Source organism: Mastomys coucha, unplaced genomic scaffold, assembly GCF_008632895.1.
Source record: "Mastomys coucha isolate ucsf_1 unplaced genomic scaffold, UCSF_Mcou_1 pScaffold11, whole genome shotgun sequence".
NCBI classification, from domain to species: Eukaryota; Metazoa; Chordata; class Mammalia; order Rodentia; family Muridae; genus Mastomys; species Mastomys coucha.
Window position 1 is genome coordinate 33,941,384 of NW_022196893.1, and position 17,676 is coordinate 33,959,059.

Here is a 17,676-nt window from a genome sequence, read left to right on the forward strand (position 1 = left end):
GCCTACCAAGATTGTAAGCCAAGGAGTTTGGTGAGTGTGTGAGAAAAAAGGAGGTTCGTGAAGCGCCTGACCTGGGAAATGGGTTAAGGAAACCAGAGGAGAGCGGGCAGAAGAGAGAGAAAACCACATCCAAATGGGGGAGGGGGTACAACAGCTGGATGGTAGGGAATGCCACAGCTGGAGATTAGAGGCATTACAGATGGAAGGGGGAGAGGGCCCTGCCAGGGCTAGCAGGTGTAGGTGCAGCCTAATTTTCAGGTAGAGCCTATTAGATGCAGGAGTGGGGGTGGGGGCTGTGGGTATATTAGGCCTTGCCCTTCCATCCCTTCCCTGGAGGGGGCCACAACTCTCCCTCCTCCGCTCTGGGTCCTGAGGTTGAGGAGAAGAGGACGCGCTCTTGCCCGCTGTCCTTTAGGTCTTCCCCTAGCCACTCTCATCCCCGCATAATCCACCACAGCTCTAGAGGCTCTTGGTCTCCAAGCTGGGCCGCCGCATCCCTCAGCTTCGCCCCGTTCCTTCCTATCTTCAGGCGTCGGGTCCAGGGCTCTAGTTCCTTCATCCCACGGCTTCAGCATCCTCGAGTCACCTCCTCCCCCACCACGCCACAATTGTATCCCGACCCTCCCTCCATGCCAAGATCCCAAGACCCGAACCCATCCCTGCCCCCCACCCCCACAAGTCGCCCAGGCTCTCACCTCGGGGGCTCCGCGGCCGCAGCACAAAAGGCGGCGCTGCTGCAGCTCCACTCCGGATGCTGCTCCCGCCTCCTCCTCCTCCTCCTCCTCCTCCTCCCCTTCTTCTCCTCCCCCCCCCAACCCCCCCGTTGCCCTCCACCGGTCCTGGAGAGCTGTCACCGGCGATGCTCCAGTGGAACTCAGGTGCACGGGTGTCAGTCCCAGCTTTTAGCCCCCACCCCCTATTCTAAGCCCCGTCCCCACTCGACTTGAACTCCCGCTCCTTCCAAGCCCCCCCGCCCCTGGCCCCCCGGGACGGACACGCCCTGAGCGGGGGATGCTGCTCTGGAGTCGCCGGCCTCTTAAAGGAGCCCGCGGCTGCCAACCGGCGCGCTCCAGGCTTGTTCCTGGCGGGCCGCGACTCTGTGCCTCCTTCCTGGAGGTGTTCTACGGCAGTCCCACTTTGGTCCTCAAGCGGATTCTGTAGGAACCCCTTGTGACCTGTCTTACAGACTCTTTCCTATACCCCGAGATCGCAGTCCCTCTGTATACCCAACGCTCTGGCACTGGTCCCTTGTCATACCGATATCTCCAGCTGGCCTTCCCTCGTCGCTGCTCCATTTTCACCCAATCGGAATCCACCCAGTCGTAGGTCCTTTCCCACCTCAGTGCTCCTGGATGACCGATCGCTCATTATCATTACAGATTCCTCTTACCTCTAACCCTATTCCATTTTACCAAGACATCTCATCCTAGACCCATTTCTAAAAACACTCTTTGAATCACGTTTTTCGTGGTATCTCATTCTCCTGTCCAAGGTCACAAGATTTCCCCTATTTCTTTCACTCTGGTGGTGTCAAGGCTTTGGGGATCCAAAAGTATTGGTTTAGCTCTGCGCGTATTTTAGTTCGTTAATTACTCCTGTGCTCTTTCAGCTGAGATTAAAAACAGCAGAATGTCCATCTAATGATTCTCGAGACAGTTAAAGAGAGGTTCACTAGGGCCGATCTAAAGAGGCACAAACCCTGACAGGCTGCGTGAACTTAGTGATGAGAGGCGAAGGACAAGCCACAGAAAAGCAACGGGTTTTTTGACACGGATGGCTGAGAAGCTTACGCAGGAGCCTGGGACACCGAGGCTGAGGAAAACTCGGACTTACAAAACCCCAGAGCTTTAGAGGTGGATGGGGGAGGTGGCCAGGGAAGGCCCACCCTCTGGGGCAGCAAAAGCACCACGCCAGCAGCCTCCTCGGCCAATCACAGTCTTCCCTCAAGAAGAAGGCTATACCTTTCCTCGTCTCCGCCCTCTGGGCCAAGTGACCAATCTGCAAGCTCCTAGAGGAAGTCGCTCTCAGCCTAGCCAATGAAGCAACGAAGCAAGCAGCTGACGCGTGGGCTCCTGGGTTCTGTAGTTCTCTCAGGGAGACAGCCCTTACCGCCCCGCCCCTAGCCGCCTACACTCAGCTAATACGCGTGCTCACAGTCTCGGCTCGGGAGGAGGCGGTGCCCAAGGAGGAAGGCGGGATGACATTAGAAAAAAAAAAAAAAAAAGAAAAAAACCAAAAACCACTCGTAGCATGGGAAGCTTCCGCGGAGGGTCCGCTCCTCCCAGAGGGCGGTGCAGATGCCCAGGCGAGCCTCGCTGAGGGTTGTGGGGCGGATAGCTCGGATTCCTAAGAAGACACAAGGAGTCGGGTGGGCGGGGGACTCCAGATCCCAGCATGCCCGGCGGCGGGCCCTACCGGCCGCGACTCCGGGCTTGGCCCCGGCCCTAGCTCGTCGGCGGTGTAGTGGGGTGCGTGGAGACTGTAGTCACGGTGGCGCCCGCCGGGACGGAGGAGGGAATGAGTGAAGAGGATCAGGGCTCCGGCACTACTACAGGCTGCGGGCTGCCCAGGTGAGCTGGCTCGCTTGGATTCCTGCAGGACGAAAAGTGTGAGGTGGTGCGAAGGGGCAGCGGCGCGGCCCCAGCATGCACCTGGCCTGAGGGTTGTTCCCAGCAAGCACTGGGGTAGCGGGCAGAGGTTCCCAGCATGCACTGGGGCTGTGGCCACCGCCTCCAGCTCTAGTTTGGGGTTGGCTTGATTCCCAGACTGCACTGGAGCCCTGGGCTTTATGCCCCGACGTTCAGTGTATTTGGTGGGTACAGGGTTCCCGAATTGCATTGTGCCAGGGGGAAATGCACGTCCAACCAGCACTACGGCACAAGATCCCTCGCCTTAGCTGAGAACAGTACATTCTCCACTTGTTTTGGGACCTTGCTTTCCCTCCTGCAACTTAACTTTTGACCCAGTTAATGGATGCTGTACTGCCTGGGAATTCATGGACCCTATAATGTGGCTAGGTCTAATGTGACAGTGATTTGCCAGGTGGGTGCCGAAAGGGGAAGTGTGATGTTGGTCTGTGCCCCTTCCCAGCATAGAGCAAATGCTGGCCGCCAACCCGGGCAAGACCCCGATCAGCCTTCTTCAGGAGTATGGGACCAGAATAGGAAAGACGCCCGTGTACGACCTTCTCAAAGCCGAGGGCCAAGCCCATCAACCTAATTTCACCTTCCGGGTCACCGTTGGCGACACCAGCTGCACTGGTGAGGAAGGCCTGGGCAGCCTGGCTGGGGTGTGCATTTACAGGGCCCGTGGCTTAGTATCATGGAATCACCTCACAGTCCTCTCCTTTAAAGCCAGGGAGGGATGGAGAGATTTCAGGGGAAAAGCCACCGTTTGGATTGGAACAGGGCTGTGAGACGGTGGACGGGACCTGAGAGACTCACTGGCGAGAACAGGAAATGTCACAGGGATCTATTACTTTATCATCCCAGAGGAAGAGTAAATGAGACACTGAACTCCTCCTGGGTATTAGGGAGGGAGCAAGCACACACTCTGCTAGCCTTCATGCCTCACACCGAACACAAAGAACTTAGTATGAGAAATTAAATGGGCTCGTGTTCACATGCCTAGTAAGTGGCAGAGCAGAGCTTTGACTTCAGAACAGACCCTCAGTTGTTTCTATTTCCTATTTACCGAGGGAAGAGAAAAGAGGAAAGAAAGACAGAGCAAAATATCCCTCCCCAGCCCACCAGTGTTGGAGCTCAGGAGTCCTCCCTGGCACGGCTTAGTTACGGGAGCCGACTGAAAGACAAGGGGTGTTCAAGGCCCATTTCTGTTGCTGTAATAAAGGCCCTTAACCAAAAGCAGTTTAGAGGAGGAAAGGGTTGATTGGTTTACAGTTCCGGTTACATTCCTCACTGAGGGAAGCTAAGGAAGCAACTCACATCAGTCAAGACCAAAGAAAATAAACTCATCCTTGCTACTTCTGACCAAGGAACGCCCTTCACAGCCACAGAAGCACAGCAGGAACAGTGGCAGATAGCGCCATGCTGGTTGGCAGGCTTGCTTAGATTAGGCTAGATTCCTTACACAGTTCAAGACCACCTCCCTAGGGATGGTACTGTAATAGTGGGCTGGACATATCTGCATCAATTAACAATCAAGCCAGCCCCCCCCCCCCTTCCAGATGTGCCCTCAGGCCAGGCTGATCTAGGCAACTCCTCAATTAAGGTTCTCCTTTCAGATGATCCTAGGTTGTGCCAAGTTGATAGCTAGGAAAAAGGCTAGTCCAACAATTAGTAGACAAACTCTTAAAGTTCTGACAGGGGAGGTTGGTCAGAGGGCTCTTCACTCCCTCTGGCTGTGAGGAGAGAGGCTGTGGGGGCTGGTTTCTCTACTGTCCTGCCGGTGACCTCCAGTATTGCCCACACCCCTTTTCTTAGGTCAGGGCCCCAGCAAGAAGGCAGCCAAGCACAAGGCAGCTGAGGTGGCCCTCAAACACCTCAAAGGGGGGAGCATGCTGGAACCAGCCCTGGAGGACAGCAGGTGAGGGAGGAACAGCCAAGGCACACTAGAAGCCCGCTGAGAACCCAGGCCTCTGCACTACCTACTTCTCTCCCTAAGCCTGGTCTGGTGACTCATGGCCACCCTCTCGTGGCTCCTTCCTGAGAATTTCCTCTGAAGCTGAACAGGGTGTTTCTAGGGTGCCTCAGTAATAGCCAGCCCCCTTTGATGGGTGGTGGCTGCTCTGGGGCATGAGATAGGGCATAGGGGGTGGAGGCTAAGACTGATAAGTTGGTCCTGGCATGCCCCCTCTTTTTAGCAAGATGGCTTTCCCTCTTCCACATTCAGGTTGCAGCTTGTTGGGTAGGAAGAGACTTTCTTTTCTGAGGCCCCCCACCCCAATCTCAGTGCTTCTGAGCCAGTGTGGGTCTGCAGAGGATCCCAGGAGGAAGAGCTTTTGCTGAGGCTCTCTGAGTCTGCATCAGGGGGAAGGTGTTCTCAGGGGATGGAAAGGTCTGAAGGACCTCACACCCTCATTCCCTTCTACATGGGTGTGAATCCAAGGCCCTCTTCCCCTCGGGAAGTTCTTTTTCTCTCCTAGACTCTTCACTGCCTGAGGACACTCCTGTCGTTGCTGCAGAAGCTGCTGCCTCTGTTCCATCTGCTGTACTAACCAGGTATCTTGAGTCCCTTGACGTCTTGTAGGAAGGAGGGGGTCTTGGTTCCTAGTCTCATAGCCCTTGGACCCAGGCAGGTCAGGATGAGGAAGCCTGAGAGTAAACACAGGAAAATTTTGCAGCAGCTGGTTGGTAAGCCTGAGCTAGGAGGTAATTTATGTTAGATTGTTTAAATATCTTACAGGCTCCATGTGTGAGACCCAAAAGGTACTTCCAGGACTGGCTGGACAGCTCTTTTACCTCCATCACAGGGATATTGCTGAAGTATTTCCACATCTAAATGCTCCTGGGAAGTAGCAGGGCCTCACTTGGTGGGGAGTGGGGAGAGAGGAGCAAGGCTAGATGTTTGGATAGATAGCTGCCTGCCTGGTGAGGAATTGGGAGGTGGCAACGGCTGGCACTTGATCCATGACCAGGACAGAAGGACCTCTGCATTTTCCTCAGCATTGGCCTGGGCCCTTTTTCCTTTAGGAGCCCTCCCATGGAGATGCAGCCTCCTGTCTCTCCTCAGCAGTCTGAGTGCAACCCTGTTGGTGCTCTGCAGGTGTGCCTCATCTTCATTTTCATGTGTGCTGTCTTCTCTGAACTAGGGCTGTGAGGCAGGGGTGTGTGCACTTGTGGGTAGGGTGGTCATCCTTCTCATTCAAAGGTGGAGGCTCTTGGTAGAAGGCCATGTGGTTACGGAACCTTTCCTCACTAAGCCTTGGACTCGCTTATGTTTTTCTTTCAAGGAGCTGGTGGTGCAAAAAGGCTGGCGTTTGCCAGAGTACATGGTGACCCAGGAGTCTGGGCCTGCTCACCGCAAAGAGTTCACCATGACCTGCCGGGTGGAGCGTTTCATTGAGATTGGTAACTGGGACAAAGGGGGTTCACTCACCTCTCTGCCACACTGTAACCCCAAGCACAAGGTGGTTTTCTGCTTGGCTGTGCTCTGCCCCAGCTTTATTTGCTTTGCAGGTCCTTGCTCAGCTCTTGCCTCCTTGTCTCTTCCTTGTCTCTGCCTATCTTTCCCCCTCTTCTGGTTTACCAACTCCTCAGTTAAAAAGAACAGGCCTTGAGCTCCTCCTTGCAGTGGTATTCCATTGGGGGACCTTCTATCCAGGTTAAGGTAGAGGTCTGTTAGGAGTCCCCAAATTGAACAATTCCTTCCCCACCCTCAGGCAGTGGCACATCCAAAAAGCTGGCAAAGCGTAATGCAGCAGCTAAGATGCTCCTTCGAGTTCACACAGTTCCTCTGGACGCCCGGGATGGCAACGAGGCAGAGCCTGATGATGATCATTTTTCCATTGTAAGTGGCTTGTGTGGGCTCGCCATGAGGTTCACACTGCAGGACATGGTTCGGAGTTGGGTTGGGTCTGTGGTTTGGAAGTGAGTCTGGACCTGCTTTTCTTCCCAGGGCTCCTTGAACCTGTGAGCCCAGCAGTCCCCTCAGCCTATATGTAGGGTCACTAATGAAAGCTGGCCTAGGGCAAAGCCCCTATAGGCAACTTTTCCTGGGATGAGGAAGGCTGCCAGGAGTCAGAGCATACTCGGTTCTTGGGTCCCACAGTCCTTAGCTGCTTTTTCACCCTTATCTCATTAGGGCGTGAGCTCCCGCCTGGATGGACTGAGGAACCGTGGGCCAGGCTGCACCTGGGATTCCTTGCGGAATTCTGTGGGAGAAAAGATCCTGTCCCTTCGCAGTTGCTCCGTGGGCTCTCTAGGGGCTCTGGGATCTGCCTGCTGCAGTGTCCTCAGTGAGCTCTCTGAGGAGCAGGCTTTCCATGTCAGCTATCTGGATATTGGTATGGCCTGCTAGAGACTGGGGATTGAGGGGCCAGATCAAAGCAAGTATAAAGGGGTTGGGAGACGGGTGAGGTACACGTTGGCCCCCTCCCCACCAGCGCCTCCCTCCTCTCAAGGAGTGGGGAGACGGGTGAGGTACACGTTGGCGCCCCTCCCCACCAGCGCCTCCCTCCTCTCTCTTGGTTTCCAGAGGAACTGAGCCTGAGCGGGCTCTGCCAGTGCCTAGTGGAACTGTCCACCCAGCCAGCCACTGTGTGTTATGGCTCTGCAACTACCAGAGAGGCAGCCCGTGGCGATGCTGCTCACCGCGCCCTACAGTACCTCAGGATCATGGCGGGTAGCAAGTAGCACCCCACTGCAGTGATGGATGTGCGTCTTTTACCTCTTGCTCCTTCTGCCCCTGGGTCCATACATCTACCTAGCTCTGGTGATACCCTGCAGAGGTGCCATCTCTACCTCTGACACAGCCCGCCTGCCTTGAGACTGAGGAAGGCACAGACAAGCAAGGAGCTATGAACCACAGGGCCCCAGCCAGCACAGGATTTGCCCTCATTCCATGGATGATGAATGGAAAGGAAATTGGAATTCTGTTGGAGTCCAGAATAAATGCTGCTCTTTGGCTTCCTAAACCCTGCTTTCTCTGGCCCTGGGTCATGAGGGTGTCAGAGGAATAAACATGGTGTGTTTGTTCTCCTTTTGAGCCCCTTGTTCTTTTTGTTACCAGCAGGAGGCAGGGTACAGTAGTCTTGGGGACCCTTACAGCAGAATGGCTGAAGATGGATTGAGTGGAGGTGAAGGGGGCTATAACTATTGCCCTTGTGCTCCTAGCCATTCCCTGAAAGTCTTGACCAAACACAGGGATTCAGAAGCCAGACATTTTTATTTGGGGGTGCACGTGGAACACGGGGAATGATGTGATGGAGCATGCAGACATCATAGCAGATGATGTCACTTCTTCCCAAAGCGCTGAGGAGCAGCCAGGCTCCAGAACTCTCTAGCCTGTGGACTTAGATGCTCCTTGCTCCAGGACCCCCAAGCATTTCTGCCAAACCTTAGGAGAGATTCATCCTTAGTCAGCACTCCCTCTATCTCACCTTCCCTCATATCTTCCTCTGCCCTCCACCCTTCCCAGCCTCTGCCCTTTAGAACTCACCTCTGGGGCTGAAACAGTAAGGCTGGGCTCCTTCTAGGTCTCTCAATGGCCTGGAGCACAACACGCAAGAGGGACCCAGGAGTCTGGATCCTGTCTGGAGTGTGGGCATACCGTGGTAGGTGGGGTCCCTTATCTTCGTCCTGTGATGAGAGAGTGGCAGGAAAGGAACCTGGCAATGTCTTGTACACTAAAAACATGGAGGGAAAGAATGGCTTCTAGGGGAGACTTGCATGGGCTGAGAAGCCATTTCCCTCCCTTAGAAGCCAGACCTTTTGAAGACTGTAGCAGTCTGGGGGACAGCTGAGGGAGGGGTGGCAGCTGGGTGGGTGGGGCAGCAGGATGTTCACTCACTGCAAAGACCTGGTCTTCACCCCAGCTCCCTGCTTCAGTGTGGCCCCAGTTCAGCAGCAGCAGCAATAGCAGCAGCACAGCAGCCCACTTGGAATCCATGCTGCCATCTGCCTCCTCAGTGGCCCACGGTCTTCTTATATCTGATGTCTCCTACCCCCACCTCGTCAGCAGCCTGGGGGGAAATCTAGGCAATGGAAATGCATGACTCTATTAAGAGCCACCTGGGACCCCCCTCCCATACTCCCCTGGGGACTTTCTGCTCTTAGCTTCCTACCCCCAGCCTAAGCCTGGAGTTATAGACTTTATTAGATGCATAAATCTTGTCTCCAGAGCTCAGGAAGCATCATTAATTGCAGACAGTTTGTCAGAGCTAGACCCTGGGGGAACCTTAGAAGAATCTCCAATCCTTCAACAGATTGGAGAAGCTTCAATTGATCACCTTTTGTTCCTGACTGGAGAAACTCCTGTCAGGATTGGGCATTATGTCCTGGATGGGAAGGAACCTAGGGTTTAGAGCAGGCTAGGATGACCTAGCTTGGTCCCTGCTCCTGCCTGGAATGGGTGGTCAGGACCACAGCCCGTTTCAATCCCCATTGCTTCTAGTGAGGTTAAATGTGAGTTCACTAATCTTTTACCTGCGAATAGTTAAGTGACAGATAGGAGATCCTTTTTGGAGCCTTACTGAGAACTGGGGAATGGGACTCCACAGCTGAAACTCTGCTGCCACCTTGTGGCACTGCTGCATCCAGACATTTCCCTTTCCAAGCATTTTGTCTAGGAGGACTTCAGGACAATTCTTTGAGGCCTGGGGTTGTGAAAATTGTTCCAGTTCCCTCTGGTCAGTAGGGGCTCTGCCTGGTTCTGGTTCTAATATACTACTGGAGCTGGTGACTAGGGTCCTGCTTTAGGGAAAGACAATCACTCCAGGTCAGGGAAGGATCCTTCAAAGGAGCTAGTCCTAATCTCACTTGCAAATGCAGGTGTCAGTGTACTATGTCTCTAGCCTAAACAGAGGGACCATGTCAGGGTTCTACCTATGTCTCTAGCCTAAACAGAAGGACCATGTCAGGGTTCTACCCCATGAGCAAAGCCAGCTACTCACTCTTTTTCCTCACTTACATATGGGAACAGTAAAATGAATTACTTGCTAGGAGAAACATTTGGGATGCATTTTGTAGGAAAGCACAGACCTGGTGTTTTCAAAATGTTAACTGTGATTCCCTTTGCCTTCCCCCCATTCCAGTCCTGGGGAACTTACCATCTCCAGAGACAGTGCTGAGTGGGATTTAGCTTCTTGGTGGCCTCTACCAGAAGTCCTAGCTCGTTCAACGGAGTCTCAGAACATCTCTTCAGTCCATATGTAAAAGACCCTCACATATTTGGAGACATACCATGTATCCACATCTTCTTTGCTCAATGGGGAAGTACTTTATTGGAACCAACTTACATTTTAGGTTTGTGGATAAGTGGCATTTTAAAAATTCGTTCTTGGGAATCAAATCCAAATGAAGAGCCTTGTGTATGCTAGGCAGGCGCTCTACTCAGAGGGAAACCTTCTAGATCAGGTTTCTGATGTTCTAGAATACAATACATCCAGGCTTGGGTGAACCTGTCTGTAAGCTTTGTCTCGTGGTTTTTCTGTAGAACTTGTCATCATTATAGTTGTAATAGTTCACTGCTGCTTTCATTGTTCTTCTTGGTTTCTCTCCTTACTTCCCTCTCTCTCTCCCCTCATTTCCAGTGTGAGTGCACTCAAGCACGTGTGTGTGTGTGTGTGTGTGTGTGTGTGTGTGAAACAGGTGTCACTGTGTGTATGTGTATGTGTGTATGTGAAACAGGTGTCATTATTTAGCCTTGGCTGGCCTAGAATTTACTATGTAGACTAGATGCCTCTGCCTCCCAAGTGCTGGGATTAAAGGTGTGTGTCACAGTGCCCAGCTTGTCTGGTTTTCTAAGACTGGGACTCTGTATGTAGCCCAATATGTTGGCCTCTTGTTTTTAGCTTCCCAAGTGCTGGGATTACAGATGTGCACCACCACACCTGGCAGGAATTCCATTTTTTTATCTTTTTTTTTTTCAAGACAGGGTTTCTCTGAGTAACCCTGGCTGTCCTGGAACTCACTCTGTAGACCAGGCTGGCCTCGAACTCAGCGTTTTTTATCTTTGCTTTTGCAATTCACTCTGACTTCAGAGGCAGGCTGATCTGAGTTGAGGCCAGCCTCTTCTACAGAGCTAGTTCCAGAACAGCCAAAGCTACACAGAGAAACCCTGTCTCAAAACAAAACAAAAACAATAAAGCAGCAGCTTGCTGGAGGCCCCTGAACACAATCTCCAGCATCCAGATAACAATAAAAAAACAAAAACAAAAACAAAAACTAACCCCTGTTATCAAGAGGCTGCCCTGAACAGCATATGGCTGAGTACACAGCAGTCCTACTGGCCCATGAAGAGTAGCTACTCTGTTCACTGCACTGCTGCCTGAGTACCAAAGTCTGGACTGAAGCTCATTCGCAAAGAAGCCGGTTAACTTCTAACTTGTAGAGCACACACCTCAAACCTCAGTAAAAACTAATCATTCTAACCCATTACATTGTCTTGTGTTAGGATTATCACCTTCCAGACTTATTTATTTACAGGATCTCAGCTGGGCTGTGTTGACATATGCCTTTAATCCCAGCACTTGGGAGGTAGGGTGGATCTCTGAGTTCAAGGCCAGTCTGGTCTACAGAGTGAGTTCCAGGACAGTCAGAGCAATACAGAGAAACCCCTTTCTCAAAAAAAATTTTAAAAAGTTTTAATTGTATATCTCCAAGAGCAGGTGCCTGGGGTGCCAGTACATAATCACATGCTTTGGAGTTCCAGGTGTGAGCCACATGACTGTAACTGAATGCAAGTCCTCTAGAAGAGCAGCAAGTGCTCTTAGCCACTGAGCCATTTCTCCAGTCTTCTTCTTCCAGACTCTCAGTCTTAGCTTTTGATAATGTTCTTTCTTTCTTGGACTATGTGCTCCCCACCACCACTTTCATTTGTTTATTTACCTGGGGAGAAGGTGAGACACATGCCCCACAGAGCAAATGTGGAGCTCACAGAACACCTTGCCAGTTCTCTCTTTCCACCATATGTGTCCATGGATCAAGCTCAGGTCTTCAGGTTTGTAGTAAGCACCTTTACTGCTGAGCCATCTTGCCAGCCCCACACAGTAATGGCCAGCAAGTATTTCCATTTCCTAAGGAGGCTCTGAGTCCTTCACCAAACACCAACTCAGTAGATCTGTTCTACCAGGAAACCTTAGAGGTACCTGTTCTGTCTTTTGTCAGGTTCTTCAGTCTGTTTCATTGGTAGTTTCCACTTTTAGTGGAATATACAGGAAGACACAGATACAAGAAGGATCAGTGGCTTCAGTGGCTTACCTGTCCGTCTTCCTCACCCTGATCATTACCTGTTCTCCTGTGAGCTTTTATCTGCTTTTACAAAGTTTGCCTCCAGCTTCCAAGCTTTTTCATCTTTTTAATTTTTTACTTTTTAATTGTGTATGTGTGTGCTGGGGGAAGGGTTATGCAGGTTGAGTGCGGTGCCTGTGGGAGCCAGAAGAGGGCACCAGATCCCACAAAGCTGAAGTTAAGGGTGGTGGAAAGCCAGCCAACATGGGTGTGGGAACCAAACTTGGATCTTTTGAGGCAAGAGCAGTTTTTGCTCTTAACCACCGAGCCATCTCTCCAGCCCTTCCTTCTCTCTAGAGAAAGCTTGACTTTGTCTACCTCTTTGTACATTCCCAAGTCTCCTTCTTGGGAGTAGGACTTCTTTCAATTGTTAGAAGTGAGTGAGCATAAAACACTGAAAGAATCCGGGTGTTTAGCACTCCCATTACAAGGAGCATGCATTAAGTTCTCGAGTCAGTGTTTTTGTTTGTTTGTTTCTTTTTTTTTTTTTTTTTTCGAGACAGGGTTTCTCTGTATAGCCCTGGCTGTCCTCGATCTCACTCTGTAGACCAGGCTGGCTCCAAACTCAGAAATCCACCTGCCTCTGCCTCCCAAGTTCTGGGATTAAAGGCATGCGCCACCACCGCCTGGCTCTAGCCAGTATTTTTATAATACCTTGGCTCTGAGGCAGTTTAAAGATCTGAACTCGGTGCCTTCTCTAACACCATGTTACTTGCTGAAATCAGAGAGAAGAACCTGCTATTTCTGCCCTAAGAAGTGGAAGGGGGCGGATGGTCAGACACGAAAGCCTAGTGAGTCTTTAGGAGTGACCAATGGGCCTCGTGAGTCTGCGTAGGTAAGCACCAAACATACCAGTGATTCTCTTGATAGTTTAATGTCATATTTGCAGCATAAATAAGGCACAGTATATGTCAGGGCAAAGGATGGAGGGAGAAGGCAAGGCTGGGTGATAACTGCTAAATGGCATGGGGGAAGGAAGAAGGGATGGTTATGGAGAAGAGCTGAAAGCCCCTGCCTCAGCCCTGCTCCAGGAAATTGTGAGAGCCTGCTCACAGGGGTCATGCTGAATTGGGTGGAGGGAAAAGACAGAAGACACTTTTGTAACAAAACAGCCCAGAGCACTGTATCCTCCCACCTGTCAGAGTCTACCACTGGAGCCCGGGGAGACCCAGACTGGGTTGAGTTCCTTGAGGATGGAGAGGTATTGCTACATGTCAAAAGGATATAGGAGAACAGAATATATTCATAGATACACATGGCTTTCTTCTCAACATATACTCTATCAGGATGTAGGAGGCTCCACTGTGGGGGTGGAGGTTAATCTTCCTGCAAGAGATGTGGTGTGTGCACAGGGAAGAAATGGACAACTAAGGCTCTTGCTGATTTTGTTGTTTGTTTTGAGACAGGGTCTCACTGCATAGCTATGATTGGCTTTGAAGTCCCTATGTAGACCAGGCTGGTCTTGAACACAGAGATCTGCCTGCCTCTGCTTCCCTCAAAAGTGCTGGGATCAAAGGCGTGTGCCACCGCCACTCCTGGCCTGCCTGCTGGCTGGTGTCACCAAGAATGCAGAACTAGTAGCCTGCAAGAACATATGAGTAAGTCCTGCCCAGACCAATGCAGGCAAGAGTTTTAGAGCTAAGACTAAAAGGAAGACCAACCTAGAATTTGAGATGAGTGATGTGGTGGTGGCTGTTTTAGTGGAAGAGGAGGGAAGGACTGGGGGAAATAAAAACATCAATTCTATGGCAGAGAAGACATTTAAAGTAATCGGTGTCACCCCAGAGCTAAGATGCTCCCATCCTGTTCTCTAGGGACTCTCATGCATTAGTGTGGACCAGCAGCAGAGACTGGTTAGTTAAAGCTCACCTTCAGAGTGGCCAACTCAGGAGAGGTTGGGATGGCCAAGAGAGTACATTTCTAGCAAGCTTTCCAGGTGATGGTGCTGCTGCTGTTGCTCTTGGACCATGTTCCGAGAACCACTGTCCTAAGGTAAAGTCAATGAAACTAGTGCTCACAGCCACTTAATAGCTATAGCCTTACTCACAATAGCCGGCTTATAGCCTACCGGCTCTACATTAATAAAACAAAACACCTACTAGTTGAATAGAAACTTGCATCTACAAGAACATAAGCTGCCTTAATCTGCCCTACTTTTACCAGCCTTTGTTCATTCTAGGGTGGGAATGTGGCCAGCAGGCACTGCTCATTCCTGTGGGATCACCAGGCTGGTGGAGTAGGGGGATTTGTCTATGCATTTGCATGTATACAAACAGAAACAGAATTTGTAAGAAGAATGTCTAGCTGTACTGGAGTAGGGTAGGGTCTTCTGATAGGCTTTAGGATCCTCACTGTCCTGTCCCACCACACCTCCCACCCTGGTCAAACATGTCTAAAGAAAGGAGAAAGCATATCAACAAAGGCATGTGTGACACAGCTGCAAGAGGCATCTAAACAGACTTTCAAAAGAAGTACATATTTCTTTCTTGTGAGTACAATAGATAGTGGAAATGTGTTCTGAGGATGGGAAGAAAGTTATCAACGGGGACACACTGGGGAGAGTGATCTCAGGAGTTAGCACCTTTAAGGAGCCTCTCAGAAGCCAGAGGGAGAATTGTGTGTGTGTGTCTTTTTGGTGGTTCAGGCTGTACAACTACAGTTATATCTCTCAGGATGATGGTGCTGGAGGGCAGGTCCCTGAGGAGATGGGAGGGATGAGTCAAGAAAGGAGTCAAGAACTACAGAATGGGAGAAAGAAGGCAGGCAGCAAGGCAAGGTTCACTAGCACAGCTCCCTTTAGCATGTGGTCTGGTGTTTACATCCATGGACAGGAGTGGAGGAAGGAGGCAGGCAGATTTGGCTTATTCGGCCAACAGGAAGGGAGTGAAGGAGCCGTGACCTTTCCAGCTCTCCCTGGGTGTTGGGAGGCTTCTTAGCCTTTGAGACTGAACACTCTGTGTTATATGGAGTGGGTGGCAAGAGCACAGATCAGGCCTCTGACCACTCATGGGCCTAAGACATCACACTCTCAGCTCCTTTCTGAGAGCTCTGAAGAAGGGCTCAGTTACATAAAACAAAACAGAGTTGGGAAAAGATGAGTTAAAATCGGAGGACATATCCATCCTGACTGATGCACAAAGCACCACAGAGAAACACAAAGAACATGAAACAACAGCGAACCAGGACATACTACAAGCCTCTCCTTAATGAAAACCAAGAGTACTGAAATGTCTGAAGGAGTTCAGAGTTGATGTAGAGTCTCAAATACACACGAGTGAACCAGGAACTGTATGCAAAAACTTCTAAAATGAACACAACAGTGGGTAAGTTGGAGGAGAAAGTCAGATATATGGAGGGAGATTTTGGTGAGGGCATTCAAACATAGAAAAGGAACAAGACAGAAATTAACATGAAAGAAACAACCAAGTGAAAAGCCTCACCAGAAAGTGTCCCCAAGAGATAAGATCATGCAGTTCTGTAGTAGAGCACAAAGTTGGGACAATAATATACTCAGACAGACAGACAGACAGGGAGAGACAGGGAGGGAGGGGGAGTGAGTGAGTGAGTTAAAGAACATGACCAGTATTTTCAAGAAGCTTGGGATATACTTAAAAGACCAAACAAACCTCAGAAGCCACTGGGGAGAAGGACCTGAGATAAATTCAAAAGGAATTAGTCAAACTATTTAATGAAATTATACCATAAAATTTCCTAAACCTAGGGACAGGTATTGACAATCAAACACAAGAGGCATATTGAATCCCAAATAAACTTGACCAGAGACCCCTCTATGACACATCATCGTCAGATGTCAAGAAGGGTTTGTTGATATCCTTTATAGTATCTGCTTCTGGTTCAGGTTAAGTCTAGAAGGCAAAAGTCAGAGCTGTGACCACTAGCAGCAATAATGTAGGTGATGACCCCTGGACTGTAGAGAAGCTGCAGCATAAGCAGTTGCTCTGCTTTCTAAGAGTGAAGCTGAGAACACTACCGAGGCATCTGAGGCTGTCCTGCCTGTTTCTAATTTCAGTGCTGTTCTGGTGGTGCCCTGCATCATTCAGGTCCTCAATACTAACTTCCTGCTATGAAACAAAGACTCAAGAGAAGCAGACATGAGGGTCAAGTGAAAAAGAACCTCCACATATACTAGACAAGCAACAGGACAGACTGGTAGGTTACACTGACTTAAACACTTGACTGATGGAGGAAGAAAATAGCCAAGGGTCTATTAAGGGCCCTTGGGAGCTATAAGCTCAGTCATGCTTTAGTGTAAGGCTGCTACTGGGAAGTCAACACAATTTTTTTTTTTTAAAGAGAAACAAAATTCATAAGCAGGAAAAAAAATACAAAAAACCCAGGAAGCAGCCATCTAAAGAAGTCCTGAGCTCAAACTATTGCTGTGAGTTTCTAAGGCCAAGTGAAACCCCTGGAGATGGTAACCTGCCCTCATCCATCTGCTGTGACATTTGCTACTCTTGTCACCTCAGGGGCTGTTCCTGGTAAGCCCCTGTGGTAGAAGACTATAAAACCAGCTCCTAGTTTTTACTGGGTGTGGCCTGTTAAGCACTGACTCTAAAGAGCAGGAGGGACATTTACATAAAACATACAAACATGTCACAGGATGGGTTCACTAGTCTAAACTCCATATAAGCTACAACATTTCCTCACTCCTCCATGACAGAGAATTTTGGAAGATAAAAAAGGAAGCAGTTACTCTGCATACTTAAGATGGAGCTAGAAAAGAGGACTCTTGGCTTGAGCAGATGGCAGAAGGTGGTTCTAGGACAACGAGGAGGATTCTTGACTCAAGAGCTATTAAAGCTGACCTATCTATCCACAGGCCTCTGGCTCTGGAAGAACCTGCATAGCTCAGAGCCAAGGAAAGATGAAGAAGAGGAGGGGTGTATTTTTCTCTCTGTAACCCATAAAATAAGGGCAGCCAACAGCCACAGACAGCAATCTCACAGACAGGCCATATCCTGAGTGCTCTGCTGAGATTATACATAGGAAAATGTATACCTCCTTTCTCCACTCAATCTTATATTCAAAAGCACCCATGACCTCAACCATAACACTTCAGAGCCCCGGAGCCTGTACCATGAACAAGTTCAATGAAACTTCAGGACTAGAGACACCTAGTAAGTAGGCTAAGAACCGGGTGAGAAAAAGAGAAGGTAGTTGAGAGAGTGTGGACACTGGTGGGTACAAGATATACCTTAGAAAAGAAGGGAGACTGAGAGCTGTAGGAGGGACAGAGAAAGGAAGCAGCTTCTGTCTGACAACCCCTAGGAGGGCTGAGCTAAAGTAGTTATAGTGGGACAGGCAGTGATGTGGACAGGGAAGCAAAGTGGAGAGAGGCAGGAGCAGAGATGACCAAAGATGACAATATGTAGACTTTGGCCAGTAAACTCTTATAAAACATAAAAGAATCAGTTAATCCAGTAACCTGATGGAACAAGTTTCAAATTACACTGTTCCTGTCTGCCCTGATGATTAGAACTAGAGGGTAGGAAAGGAGACAGGGAAGCCCAGTTAGATCCTGAGCTCGCTCCCTTTTCATTGCCATTAACAATAAGGCCACAAGATGAGGTTCCCAAGGCATAGTGGGGAAGTAGGAAAGATCCCACCACTAGACTAAGGAAAGTCAAGAGATAAAATGAGGTACCAATAGATTTGGAAATGAAAAATGATTCAAACTCTCAGAGTTTTGCTTTTTTTGTTTGTGTTTTTGGTAGCAGATAGGAATAAAGCACATGGAAGAGGTGGG

At 50.1% G+C, this 17,676-nt stretch overlaps 3 protein-coding genes across 9 annotated transcripts in view; 1 reads left to right on the forward strand and 2 right to left on the reverse strand.

Moving 5' to 3' along the window:
- The window catches only part of Map3k12 (mitogen-activated protein kinase kinase kinase 12), a 21,616-nt gene extending 18,975 nt beyond the window's left edge, over positions 1-2,641 (reverse strand). Inside the window, exon 1 of one of the 4 annotated variants that reach the window (XM_031356864.1) lies at positions 1,258-1,906. In XM_031356864.1, the coding sequence (XP_031212724.1) occupies positions 1,258-1,295 (38 nt within the window). In that variant the 5' untranslated portion in view covers positions 1,296-1,906. Of the gene's footprint in view, positions 1-695; positions 871-1,257; positions 1,907-1,961; positions 2,324-2,415 lie in introns of those variants that run through there. The other 3 variants (XM_031356872.1, XM_031356876.1, XM_031356883.1) reach the window with 3 other exon arrangements.
- Tarbp2 (TARBP2 subunit of RISC loading complex) lies at positions 2,167-7,665 on the forward strand. 3 transcript variants are annotated; one of them, XM_031357078.1, is made up of 9 exons: positions 2,167-2,570; positions 3,091-3,260; positions 4,443-4,545; positions 5,088-5,180; positions 5,652-5,724; positions 5,912-6,029; positions 6,341-6,468; positions 6,763-6,964; positions 7,156-7,665. In XM_031357078.1, exons 1-9 carry the CDS (start codon positions 2,518-2,520, stop codon positions 7,311-7,313), a joined length of 1,098 nt encoding a protein of 365 aa, XP_031212938.1. In that variant the 5' UTR covers positions 2,167-2,517; the 3' UTR covers positions 7,314-7,665. The 3 variants fall into 3 exon arrangements, with proteins under 3 accessions (XP_031212938.1, XP_031212945.1, XP_031212940.1); XM_031357080.1 differs by lacking the exon at positions 2,167-2,570 and adding an exon at positions 2,699-2,812; XM_031357085.1 differs by lacking the exons at positions 3,091-3,260; positions 4,443-4,545.
- Npff (neuropeptide FF-amide peptide precursor) lies at positions 5,125-10,299 on the reverse strand. 2 transcript variants are annotated; one of them, XM_031357095.1, is made up of 3 exons: positions 8,470-10,299; positions 8,119-8,305; positions 5,125-5,273 (listed from the first exon to the last, which is right to left on the reverse strand). In XM_031357095.1, the coding sequence occupies exons 1-3, from the start codon at positions 8,566-8,568 to the stop codon at positions 5,173-5,175; spliced, it is 387 nt and encodes a 128-aa protein (XP_031212955.1). In that variant the 5' UTR covers positions 8,569-10,299; the 3' UTR covers positions 5,125-5,172. The 2 variants fall into 2 exon arrangements, with proteins under 2 accessions (XP_031212955.1, XP_031212962.1); XM_031357102.1 differs by lacking the exon at positions 5,125-5,273 and adding an exon at positions 7,827-8,016 and having other exon boundaries at positions 8,119-8,258.
- Between the last annotated feature and the right edge of the window lie 7,377 nt (positions 10,300-17,676).